This window comes from Chrysemys picta, chromosome 1 (assembly GCF_011386835.1).
Source record: "Chrysemys picta bellii isolate R12L10 chromosome 1, ASM1138683v2, whole genome shotgun sequence".
NCBI lineage: Eukaryota > Metazoa > Chordata > Testudines > Emydidae > Chrysemys > Chrysemys picta.
In genome coordinates this window covers 346,774,258-346,787,187 of record NC_088791.1, presented here as the reverse complement: position 1 = coordinate 346,787,187, position 12,930 = coordinate 346,774,258, and the positions used below count along the sequence as shown (strand labels likewise).

The window sequence follows — 12,930 nt, the reverse complement described above, 5'->3', positions numbered from 1 at the left end:
CAGTGAGCCCCCCCGGCACATTGGAAAGTTGGCACCTGTAGCTCCAGCCCCGGAGTCGGTGCCTGTACAAGGAGCCGCATCTTAACTTCTGAAGAGCCGCATGCGGCTCCGAAGCCACAGATTGGCCACCCCTGCTCCAGGTCAATCGCACTTTCTATCTCACACCAAAGCCAGCGCTTGTAGCCAATCCTATGAGATTTATTATCTCATAAATCCTAAAGCTTTATTAACTAGGAAAAGGAAAGGAGAGTTATTTACAAGGTTAAAACAGGAAAAGACACACCACATACGTGAGCTGCAGTCTTAAGTTTCAAAAGGTAATAGTAGCTTCTATAATAAGCAAGCTCTCTATGTCTTTTAGGGCTACCCCAGGCTAAGCCCTGGGGAGCTTTTGCTTATGCCTAGTAATCCTGGCCCCCCAGAGTCCAAGCAGCATAAAGATCCAGTTCTTCCTTGTTAGGGGCTTTGATATCCTTCCCCCGTTCGGCTTGGAGCTGCAATGTTTGCCTATGGGAGGAGTTCCCTTGCAAGACTCATCTTCCTGGGCGTGGGGAGAGAGTAAACAACGGTCCTTTGTCCTCTTTAACGGCCCACTTTAGTCCGTCTGGCATCGGTGGGCCTTCCTTGTCAGGCAGGACGTGACGCCGTCTGTTGAGACCACACGTCCCACTCATTAACGTCTCTCTCCTGTCTGGTGACTGACCCAGTCCCAGAGCCGTACACTGCAGACACTCAAATGCAGAACTGCAGCATGGGATGCAGATGTTATATGTGAGATTAATGCTGGCGGTCACTCGCAAGCATTCAGTAACGTTCTTATCACTCTCGTACCGCGTTAGCAATGCCAGCACGCAGCTGAGCCAGCCGGAGTCCAGCTCCGTATATATCAGCGCCCCACTGGGGCATGGGGACCTTGGCCTGGGCTGCCAGCGCATAGAGAGCTATCGGGGCTGCTTGTTTGTAGGATCCAGGGGTGTATTTGGGGAAGCCCCGCAGAACCTCTGGGGAGAAGGGAGTGTCGACACCGAGGGGTTTAATGAGGCCTCACGGGGTGAAAGGACTTGCTCAAGGCGATAGATTGTTTCAAGCCGGTCGCGGAGCTGAGATTAGAAATTGGGCCTGTGCTTGGAGCCATTACTTCTGCTGCGGGGCCTGACTACCCCTTTGTCTCCCTGCTCCGAGGTCCTGAGTTTACCATCCTACTGGCTGAGATCCAGCCCTCGCGACCAAGGGGCTGGATGTTTCCAGGCACGAAGCGTCACTGCCACGTCTCCTTCATCGGCCCAGCCGGTAGCTCTCAAGGGGATTAATATGGAAATAGACCTTTCAGACTAATTAACAGCTGTGGAAATGAAGGCAGCCATCCAGCCTAGGGAACCTGGGAGCTGCTTGAAATGGTGGCTGGAGCTTTGCGTTACTTGGGAGGACGGGAGGCGGGCGGGTTGGCTGCCGTCCCAATCCAGACCTGGGCTCCAGGGGTTGGCAGCCGTATTTCAAACCTGCACCCCCTGAATCCCAACTTCTGGGAGGTCCCCAGCTCAGGAAAGCGCTGACAGTCAGCGAGACCTACGCAGGGCCTGACGTACTGGCCTGAAGCATGGCCCTCGAGCCTGAGGTCAGATGACGGGGAATTGTTCTAAAAGTCTAAATCAGATGCTGGCGTGGGGGGTTATTTTTGCTGTGAACGAATTGGTCTCAACTGGCCAGGGTAAACTGAGGCAGGAAATTAGAAGGTTTCTAACCATCAGAGGAGGGAGGTTCTGGAGCGCCCCCCCCCCATAGGTGTGGCAGATTGCGACAGGTGTACTGTTAATTCCATAGGGTTTAAAACTTCCCTGCCTGTCCAGATGCTGTGAAATGCTCCGTGTGGGCACAGCGCCCCTGCCCTGCTGCCGGATGCACCCGGCACCCACCAGGCACAGCGCCCCTGCCCTGCTGCCGGACGCACCGAGCACCCCCCGGGCACAGGACCCCACAGCAGATTTCCATGGGTTGAATCCTGGCTGAATCCAGCTGCCCCCTGCGCCCCGCGATGTGTTTCTGAGTGCACCCGTGTGCTGTGGGAGGAAGCCAGTTCCCCCAGTGAGACAAACCCCCAGCGAGCTGCATGTACAGCCGGCCCAACCACAGCAGGGGAGACTTAATTGCAAAGCTCGTTAATGTCTGAGAAGATCATTAGAGGCGAAATCACACAGCAATGCAGGGAGCTTAGGGTGCCAGGTTACTGCTCCAGTCATGGTGAGCTGAGGATTCGTTCGGTTTGGGGCTGGGGGGGGCTCAGTTGCTGACGGGTTCCCTGGCAGGAGCCTTGCCCTCCTTCCTCCCCGAGATCAGAACAGGCATCTGTCCCCTCATCACAGCATGGGAGCGCCTGGCCCCGCTGGTAGAAACTGCCCTCGCCGCACCCTGGGAGGGGTGATCTCCATTGTACAGACGAGGCATGGGGCGGGGAGGGGCGGGATGAACTGATGTGTCCAAAGGCCACATAGATAGCCAGTGTCTGGGCCAGGAGTTGAACCCCAACCTCCTGGGTCCCTGTCCGGTGCTCTGTCCTTCCTCCCAGAGTCAGGGGTGTGACAATGCGGTTCTGGTGGGACCCAACTGAGAGTGCCAATTCAGGACAAATTGCTCAAACAGGGCAGTCACAGCCCAAGGCTGGGGTTTTTCCACCTCTAAACCAAACCAGCCAGACAAAGAGGACTTCGGTCTCACCCCACTGGCTAACCACAAGTCACACAAGCAATTCCCTTAGACTCTCCAGTTTCCCAGTATGACCACCAGTGCCACTCGTCATGGGGACAAATGGTTAGGAAAACCAATATCCCAATAAAAGAAAAAAAGGTTCTCTCGATCCCAAAGGACCAAGCCCCAGACCCAGGTCAATACACAAATCAGATCTTACCCACAAATCACGCTGTTGCCAATCCTTTAGAATCTAAAATCTAAAGGTTTATTGATAAAAGAAAAAAGATAGAGATGAGAGCTAGAATTGGTTAAATGGAATCAATTACATACAGTAATGGCAAAGTTCTTGGTTCAGGCTTGTAGTAGTGATAGAATAAACTGCAGGTTCAAATTAAGTCTCTGGAATACATCCCCCGCTAGGATGGGTCATTCAGTCTTTTGTTCAAAGCTTCAGCTTGTAGCAAAGTCCTTCCAGAGGTAAGAAGCAGGATTGAAGACAAGATGGAGATGAGGCATCAGCCTTTTATAATCTTTTCCAGGTGTAAGAACACCTCTTTGTCCTTACTGTGGAAAATTACAGCAAAATGGAGTCTGGAGTCACGTGGGCCAGTCCCTGCATACTTTGCTGAGTTACAAGGCGTATCTGCCTTCTCTCCATGGGTCAATTGTATAGCTGATGGTCCTTAATGGGCCATCAAGCAGGCTAGGCAGAGCTAACACCAACTTGTCTGGGATGTTTCCCAGAAGCACAGCATAATTTTGAAATACAGACAGTATAGAGCCAATACTTATACCTTTAAATACAAAAATGATATATGCATAGAGATAGCATAATCATAACCAGCCAACCATAACCTTGTCTTAGAGACCTTCTGTCAAGGCTGTATCCCCACTTTGAACTTTAGGGTACAAATGTAGGGGCCTGCATGAAAACTTCTAAGCTTAACTACCAGCTTAGCTCTGGTCCGCTGCCACCATCCCAAGAATTCCCATCCCTGGGAAGCCTTGAGAAACCTTCACCAATTCCCTGGTGAATACAGATCCAAACCCCTTGGATCTTAAAACAAGGAGAAATTAACCATCCCCCCTCCTTCCTCCCACCAACTCCTGGTGAATACAGATCCAAACCCCTTGGATCTAAAACAAGGAAAAATCAATCAGGTTCTTAAAAAGAAGGCTTTTAATTAAAGAAAAAGGGAAAAATCATCTCTGTAAAATCAGTATGGAAATTAACCTTACAGGGTAATCAAAGTTAAAGAGCTCAGAGGACTCCCCTCTAGTCTTAGGCTCAAAGTACAGCAAACAAAGATAAACACTCTAGTAAAAGGTACATTTACAAGTTGAGAAAACAAAGGAAAAATAAGACGCCTTGCCTGGCTATTTACTTACAAGTTTGAAATAGGAGAGACTTGTTTAGAAAGATGTGGAGAACCTGGATTGATGTCTGGTCCCTCTCAGTCCCGAGAGCGAACACACGACCAAACAAAAAGCACAAACAAAAGCCTTCCCCCGCCCAAGATTTGAAAGTATCTTGTCCCCTTATTGGTCCTTTAGGTCAGATGCCAGCCAGGTTACCTGAGCTTCTTAACCCTTTACAGGGAAAAGGATTTTGGAGTCTCTGGCCAGGAGGGATTTTATAGTACTGTACACAGGACAGCTGTTACCCTTCCCTTTATAGTTATGACACCTTCTTTGACATCCTTTATACCAGATTTGGTGCCACTACAGGACTTTGGTAGCAACAATGATCTATACGGTCCCAGTTCATGTCAATAACGTCACAAGGGGATATTCTCGCTCAGAGAGAAGACAGGCGATGCCCATGTGTAGGCAGGGCTGATGGCACCATCCCCTAGTCGCCTGTTCAAGCCCTGAGACGTGTGCCCTGGTGACTGACCGCAGTGCTTTCTTCCCCCTAGGAGCATGTGTACATCTACCTGCTGGACGGAGAAGCCAGGCTGACCTGCGACGACCCTCCCCACGAGCTGCCTCCCGAGGGAAAGATCAGGTAAGCCCCAGCTGTGGTTATGCGCAGCAGCCCTGTCTATGTCCGACAGCCTTGCAAAATAATCCCCTTTCTCGGGCTCCGCTGCATTGCGCCCCTCAGGAATTAGCTACCAATGAGACCAGGTCGAAACCTTTTCACCCATTTTGGGGGACCTGAATGTGGGTCTCCTGTATGTCAGGCTGGCTGCCTCCCCACCCGGTGATAAGAGTCACAGTAACCCCTCCCCCAGCTAGAGCAGGTCAAAATATGCTGTGTCAGCAAAGCGAACCATTTGGTGATGCGATATCGATGTCCATGAAAGATTCATGAGAATGTTTTCGCAGTGGGGGAGGGCGGAGAGCCTCATGCCCTAAGCACCCAGCTCCAGAGTTTGGTTTTGCAAACACGTTCCAAAGGTTTTGGTTTTGTTTCAACGTGGAATGGGGGGGAACCCCCCCCCAAACCTCCCTTATGGCCGTGAAATGGGATGGTCGCCCTCCAGCCGGCTCCGCTGCCACCATCAGTGGCCCGTTTCGAAGCCTTAATGTAAAAGGCCTAACGCCAGTGATCACTAGAGTTAAGCTTGAGATGTGGTCTCCATTCCAACCCCCTGTATTAAAACGACTCAGCATTTTCCTGAAGGCTAAAACGTCCCAGGCTCGGTCCAAGCCCTGAAGGTGAATTTGGGGGACATGTTTGAGCCAAGTCATTTCAGCTGCTTTTTGTTGGGGGCAAAGGGAGGATCAAAGCACTTGTTTCTGTCTTTTTCAGTTGAACGTTCTGGGCTTCTTTTGAGGCACCAGAATTTGGACACTCTTAAAAACTTCAGCAATTCTTATTAGGCCAATATCATTGGATATCAGGATTGGAAGGGATCTCAGGAGGTATCTAGTCCAACCCTCTGCTCAAAGCAGGACCAGTCCCCAGACAGATTTTTTGCCCCAGATCGCTAAATGGCCCCCTCAGGGATTGAACTCACAACCATGAGTTTGGCAGGCCTATGCTCAAACCACTCAGCTATCTCACCCCTGGATAACGTAGTCCAGTCTGATTATTTTAGGAGGACTTTAAAAAAATGAGTTTGTGGTGTTGGGATTTTCTGGTTAAAGTAAAAGGCTCGTGTCATTTTAACAACGATTGAAGGTAGGAACTCCGAACTTGATGGCTTTTGTAGCCCTCACTGCAGCAGGAAGAAAAACCTCTAGTGTGAAGAAAATGAGCTCAGGACTGGGAAAGTTCTGACCCTGGGAAGGCAGCATTGTTATGCACAGCTGTGTGCTTTTCAGTGGTTTCTAGCGGGGAGGGGAATTAACCGATGGAGCAACTTATCTAGGGACATGATGGATTTGTCGTCACTTGACATCTTTAAGTCAAGCCTGGACACCTTTCTGAAAGCGATGCTCTACCTCAAACAGAAGTTATGGGCTTGATCCAAAGTTTACTGGGGAGGTTCTCTGCTCTGTGCTATGCAAGAGATCAGACAACTGGCCGTCGTGGTCCTGGCTGTATCTGTGAATCTAATGGGACAGGGATTTGTCTCTGTCTTTATGTGCCCTTGGGAAGTCGGTTGCCGTGGTGGCACCAGAGTAGAGATACGGGAGTGTGACAGGGATTTCTAAAGCTCGTTTGAAAATGCACTTTTTAAAAATGTGCTTGCTCCGTGTGCACTGATCACCCTCTACTGGGTGGAATCGGCACTGCTCAGCAGTGTGTCATAGGCCCGATACTGTTACCAGCTACTGAAGGTTCTCCTATGGCTGAGGGCTGGGTTTCTTTCTGAGTCGGAGGATCTGGATTCTAGCCTTGCTGCCGCTTTGCAGCTCCAATAAGAAATGATGCGAAGTGTAGCAATAACCATGGAATCCCTGGTGGCCCTGGGTTTGTTACAATATATTCTCACTTCCTCTAGTTATTCGGTTCTCTGGGGGTATTAGAATAAATCAGTGTCATTTCTTCTTGACTCTCATCTGCTGCAGAACTACTGCAGCCTGGGCTGGAGTTCGTTAGGAAGCAGCCGGCTTGCTGAGTAGACCATTAGCCAGAGATCAATGGAGTTGGTACAAAGCTTCGTTCAGTCATTTGAATTCCTCTCTCTCAGCCCGCTGCCGAACGTCTGCAGCATGAAATCACCTGCCAGCCGGTCAAATGGAGCAGCGGCGGGGAAGCGGGGGGGGGGGGGCAGATTTACAAACACAACACTTTGCTTTCCCCTTTGCCCGTCGCCAGGAATTGTTTGTTTGATTGATTTTTCCATCTGTAAGGGAATTTACAGCTAATGGCAGTGAAGGTTGAGGCAGCTCTAGAGGGACAGTGAGGGGGTACTGTACAAACTTCCCGCACGGCTCTGCCAGTGCATCTCAGTCCTGATCTTCAGTTCCACCCGCTGCTATTCCAGTCCTGGCCATCTCATGGGCCCGATTAACAGCTGTTTGCTAATCCACTGCCTCACGCAGGATTCCTGTTCTGTGGGTCCTTTTAAATGTTTTCAACTGCTGGCAGCCCTCGGTGATTCTGTGGCTCCCAGCACCGGGGTATCTGAACAGCACTCAAACTCTGTGAAGTCGGCCAGTGGCCCTGTTCTCCGCATTTTAAAAGATGGAGAAATTGAGGCATGGAGAGGGGAAGTGACTTGCCCAAAGGTCACATGGGGAGTCAGTGACAGAGCTGGGAATAGAACCCAGTAAGGGGGGAAGAGTTGGCCTTATGTATGCAAATATCACTGCACCCATCACTGAAATGCAACCGCCTCTGGGGTGCAGTGTGGCAGCTGACTCATCTGCAAGGGAAAGACCACCCTCTGTAGGGCAGAAGTGGTTTTTCCATTCATTCATTAGCCCTGCTAAAGATCTCTGCATCGCAGACATTTTGGAAAAACATTCTAGTGCCTGAGTGCACCAGTGACGGGCATCCTAAAACCACCATGGACAGATGGATGGATAGGAGTCTCGTTCTGCACAGGACGGAAAGGAGGTGGCGTCCTTCATTTTTTATTTATTTATGTGTAAGGACAATAGCATGACAACAGGATTATTGTTGCTTAGGAATCTTAATCCTCTGCTTTAGTGACATCGTTGTCTCCGTGGCAACGAATTGTGATGTCAAAACAGAGGATTGTGACCTCACTGGGGGGAGAGGGAACTGAAAAGCCCAGGGAATCCTGCAGTGGAAAAGCAGGCTGGGGAGAGAAGCAGTTAGCCCTGCTGCTCTCAGAACAGATCTCTGAACAGACAGCCCGCTTTTCTCATGTGCAGCATGTCGGGGAAGCCTGCCGCTCCTCTGCTCTGTGAGGCCTTCAGACCCCAGGGCTGACAACCCCGCACCTTTCGCTGGCACTAAAACGTACATCCTACTGCCCCAAAAGCACAACTTCCTTCCTTGTGCACTAGAGGAGAATCTCCATCCGCTGTCTGCAGTAGAAGATCTATGACACACATCGGGGCAGTTCCCATTCTATCCAGCAGAGGGCAGTGGTGACATAGCTACACTAGCCCATTCATTACAATACTTGTATAAACCCAACTTTGGCGATGTGAGTTCTTTCCCTCCCCCCCCTTGCTTCTCGGCTCCCTGACCCCACTGCTAACTACGTTTGCTCTTTACTGCTCTGGGGAAGGAGAGGCTCTGTTAGGCAATAAGCCGAGAGAGAAGGAGGCAGAAATTAAATTGTTCCATTCAGTGACTCAGCGCTCCTCCCCTATTTAATTTCTTAGCTGCCGTATACCTCAGGCTGGCACCGGCTCCATGAAACGCTGTCACCATATGAATAAAGCCAGAGGGTTTTATAGCTCTCAGAGTCGCTGGGTTTTAAGCTTGGTTTTCTGGGGCGTTCCGGGACGGCTCTAGGGGGGCAGTGATAAATACATTACGATTGTACGGCGCTCAGCTGCTAAAGGAATGCGGGCTGAATACATTCAGCATAAGAGAATGGTAACTGGAGATAAGTACCTCAGGGATGGCAGTTTAAAGATAAGAGAGAAACTATTGCAAGCTCTAACTGCTGCTGCAGAATGTCGGCGTTTCCAAAGTAGGCAGCCTTGTTGCTATTCGACGCACCGGTAGCTGTGGAACTCCCTGCGGCAGGAAATTACTGAGGCAAATCATTAGAATAGCAGCGGATCAGAGAAGAGTTGGAAAGGCTTTCAGTTCTTAGGCCTGAGCTACATGCAGATTTTGTACCGGTCTAACTACATCAGTCAGGGAGGTGGTTTTTTTACCGATATCCAGAGGGCAGCCCAGGGGTAGGCCAAGGCAGCAGGTCCAAACCCAATCTTGCCTGTGATGCGTGGCTTATACTGTAGTCTGCCCCAGGGAGCGGGGGCTAGTTGGTGACTGGCAGTGGCCTTATTCTGAGGTGAGGTGGGGATAGTGGGTGGGGGTTCCCTGGGGAGGGGGGACCCTAAGACTGAGGGGTTACTGCTAGGGGGCAGCACCCCAGGTACAAGGGCACCCGGGTCCAGGGAGGGACATGGGGCCAGAGGACAGGCAGATCACCAGCCTACAGAGGGTGCTCTGGAGCTGAAATGAGCTAATTCCCGGAAGAGACCAGCAGGAGGCGCCGCAGGGATGAGTCCGCTCCTCTACAGTGCCACAGGTCTCTTTGTTGCTTTTTACAGATCCAGACTAACATGGCTACCCCTCTGATACTTTACAAAGGAGGTGAGTGGCATCACCTGCATTTCACATGTGGGGAAACTGAGGCACGGAGCATTCAAACAGCAAGGTAATGATAGAACCAGGTCTTGGTCTTTCGGAAATAGACTCTCCCAGCTGGCCTGGCTTGTCCCATGTTCCTGGGCAGGGCAGGGAACTCTGCCTCAGTTGATCTAAAGTCCAGGTCTGGACTATGGAAGGGATCATTCCAGGATGTTCACTTCCACCCCCAGGTCTCGATGGTGCCAACTATTGTGGGACAGCAAATAAAGCATGAGGCAGGGAGTCAAGAGACTCTGTCGCTATCACTGCCTCACTCTGTGACCTTGGGCAAGTTCCTCCACTGATCCATGCCACAGTTTCCCCATCTGTAAAATGGGGGTGGTGACAGCGACCTGCCTTCATAACGTGCTGCGGGATCTAGGCATGGGAAGCGCTGGATGTAATTACTAGTCTCCTACGTGGGCTGATTTTCCTCTGTATTTAAAAAAAAAAACCGACGGATTGCTGAACTGATTTAAATTGAAGTTCCGAAGCAGCGACCCGGCTGCTGATCCTTGTGGCTAATGGCCCGTCTGCTGCGTCATCGGGAGCCGGTGACCTGGATGTTCCTGCTCTGGGAGTGCCACGAGCAGCCAGCCCTTGTTTAATTAAACTTTTTAAAGACACCCTTGTAAAAATACCGCTGTGGCCTGGAGAAACAGATCCTGGGTGTGTTTGGAAGTGAAATAGTCTGACGGGTTTCAGGATAAATTATTCAGGTCCGGGTGGGGGTGGGAAGCTCCACACACACAGAGTCTTCTTCAGTCAGTGGTGGCAGAGAAATAGATCCATTCCTGGTAAGGATAGATTCACACGGGCGGAAGCTGTTCACTCCCAATGCCTTGCGCCTCACAATCAATGGTGACAGCAATGTAGGATTCACAGAGCTGTGTGATCAGCATTATGGAGCTCCACCACTCCTGTCATCACCAGGAATTGAACCCAGGATTTCAGGAGTTTGAGCCTTTGCAGGCAGCTAGAAGACTAATCCCCTGTGGGGAGCAGTCGCAGACTCGTATCCTCTGCAGATCAGGTGCGGACGGGGACTCCGGGAGGCACACACTGACTGCTGTGTTACGGTGGCCTGGGCGGGTGCCATCCCCACAAAACTAGAATGAGATTGACAGGTTGGAAGGAGCTGAGAAAAGAGCCACAAACTGCTCGGGGGGCTGGTTTATGGGATATTATGAGCTATCCCGTAAATGGAGGGCGGATTCCTTGGCTGGAGAGAGATCCTGGCCTCATTTGCGCTGAACTCCTGGCGTGGAATAGGAAGGGGTCGCTCTAGGTCAGCGGTTTTCAACTTTTTTTCATTTGCGGACCCCTGAAAAATGTCCCGTTGGAAATCTTTGCCCTAGTCTGCGGCCCCCCAGGGGTTGTAAACCACTGCTGTAGGTTGTTAGCTGCCATCATTGGTTTTGTGTGTCATCAGGCAGGGCAGTAGAGCAGATAAGGCACGAGACGGGGGTCAGTTGACTCCGGTTCTGCCACTGCCCTGCTGTTTGGCCTTGGGTGAGTCCTTCACCTCCCAGTGTGCATATCTCAGGGGATGAGTCTGCAGATATTTGACCCCGAGCAGGGAAAGGAATGATTTAGCATGGCAGCCAGCATATGGGATGAAATGGGGAGATAACATCAGGGCTGATTACCAAGAACAGCTTCCTGGCTGTGAGCTGGCATTGGCCATGGAAGGTTCTCCCCATAGGAAGCATGGGAGCCCATCTCTTGGACAATTTACCAGCACCCTGGGCAAACCCAAACTATATGAGTGAGATCGCACCCTGGTGACGGACTCAGTGTTCTGAGATAGGCCCCAGAGATGGATGTATTAACCCAGGCAGTGCTTCTGTCTTTTCCATCGCTCCCGTTTTATAATGCCCCCGTGCTGAGTGACACTAGTGCTGGTGGAAGGCACTGGTCTCCACAGAGCTGGTGCAGCAACGGCTCCAACTGATCTTTGTAGCAACCTGCCTGGAACTCGGAGGGAGGAGCACAGGTTGCAGGGGGGAAGAGTTCCAAGGCGGCACCAGGAAGTCAGTCTGTGTGCACATGGCTGGAATGCTGGCTGCAGCTGCAGTCGCTCTGTAAATAGTTCTCTTAATAAAGAGACACTTTGTCTTCTCTTGTGATTGCCCAGCACCTGGTACATGAATCAATCATCACAACCCCCAAAACCGAGGGTGGGGGTGTTACCCCCGCTTTTACAGATGTGGGAAACTGAGGCACGAAGCAATAAAGTGACTTGCCTAAGGTCACACAAGGAGGCTGTGGCAGCACTGGGCATGAAACCCAGGGCCCCCAACTGCCAATCCAGTATCTTAGCCACAAACTAACCCTGTCCTTCCCTCAACCTGCCTTGACTTGGAGGGAGCAGCTGGAGTTCAGCACCCACGTCCACTTCAGGCCTTGTGCTCGCTAAAGTCACCGGAGGGGAAAATACTGTTAGGCTGGGAATCTGAGGCTTGGTCTACACTAAACCCCCAAATCGAACTAAGGTACACAACTTCAGCTACGTGAATAACGTAGCTGAAGTCGACGTACCTTAGTTCGAACTTACCGCGGTCCACACCCGGCAGGCAGGCTCCCCCGTCGACTCCGCGTACTCCTCGCGGCGAGCAGGATTACCGGAGTCGACGGGGAGCACTTCTGAGTTCGATTTATCGCGTCCAGACTAGACGCGATAAATCGAACCCAGAAGTTCGATTGCCTGCCGCCGAACCAGCGCGTAAGTATAGACAAGCCCTGAGCTCAGGTGGGTCAGCAGCTGCTGTGCCCGGATTTTCCACATCCGGTGTTTTCCCCATGGGGTAAGCGGCTCTGTGACTTGCCCAGGGGACCCAGGGTGAGTGGGCTAGTCAGTCGGGGTCAGCCTGGTTCTCAGCCTTTCTCTGTGACCACTAGACCAGCTGGCCTCCTGATAGCTTCCCCCTTATAAACAGCGTACGCTCCCTGCGCCGTCTGCTCTCTGCCACAGACGGCTGCGTCTCCTGCCACAGTCTCCATCCTTTCCTTCCAGGTTAGGGGTGAAATTGACCCCCATGGCCTATGCACCGTTATCGGCCCCAGTTTGACGCCGTGGCATTGGGCTGGCCCTCACCCGGCCTGACTCCTACTCCACATTCATCACCCACACAAAGCACAAAACAAATCAACGCCGGCTTGATAAAATATCCAGACAAATGAATTACAATGAGTGTTCCCCGGTATATCAGAGGAAGTGAAGGAATCGTGGGCTAGTGCTTAAAGCAAAGGACTGAGTATTGTATTCCCGGCTCTGTCGCTGAATCACTTTGTGGCCAAGGCAAGTCACTTTGCCACTCCGTGCCTCAGTTTACCCCTCTGTAACATGGGGAGCACACCTCTGTACTTCAGAAGGGCGATGGCAAAATTAATCTTTGTAACCTGCTTTGCTGTCCCTGCTCGCACGGTGCCGCAGAAATCGCGGATTTCAGCAGAGCCCCTCCGGATTTACACCAGTGTCACTGAGATCAGAATCTGGCCCAGTGTGGCCTAGAAAGGAGTATCCGTGCCACTGCACGTTAGCCCAGATCCTGCATTTCTGTGGC

The 12,930-nt window shown here is 51.4% G+C and overlaps 1 protein-coding gene across 4 annotated transcripts in view; it reads left to right on the top strand.

Moving 5' to 3' along the window:
- The window catches only part of PDE2A (phosphodiesterase 2A), a 373,783-nt gene that overhangs the window by 272,095 nt on the left and 88,758 nt on the right, over positions 1 to 12,930 (top strand). For all 4 annotated transcript variants that reach the window (XM_065596463.1, XM_065596471.1, XM_005292199.5 and 1 more), the window contains one exon: positions 4,605 to 4,693. In XM_065596463.1, the coding sequence (XP_065452535.1) occupies positions 4,605 to 4,693 (89 nt within the window). The remainder of the gene's footprint in view (positions 1 to 4,604; positions 4,694 to 12,930) is intronic.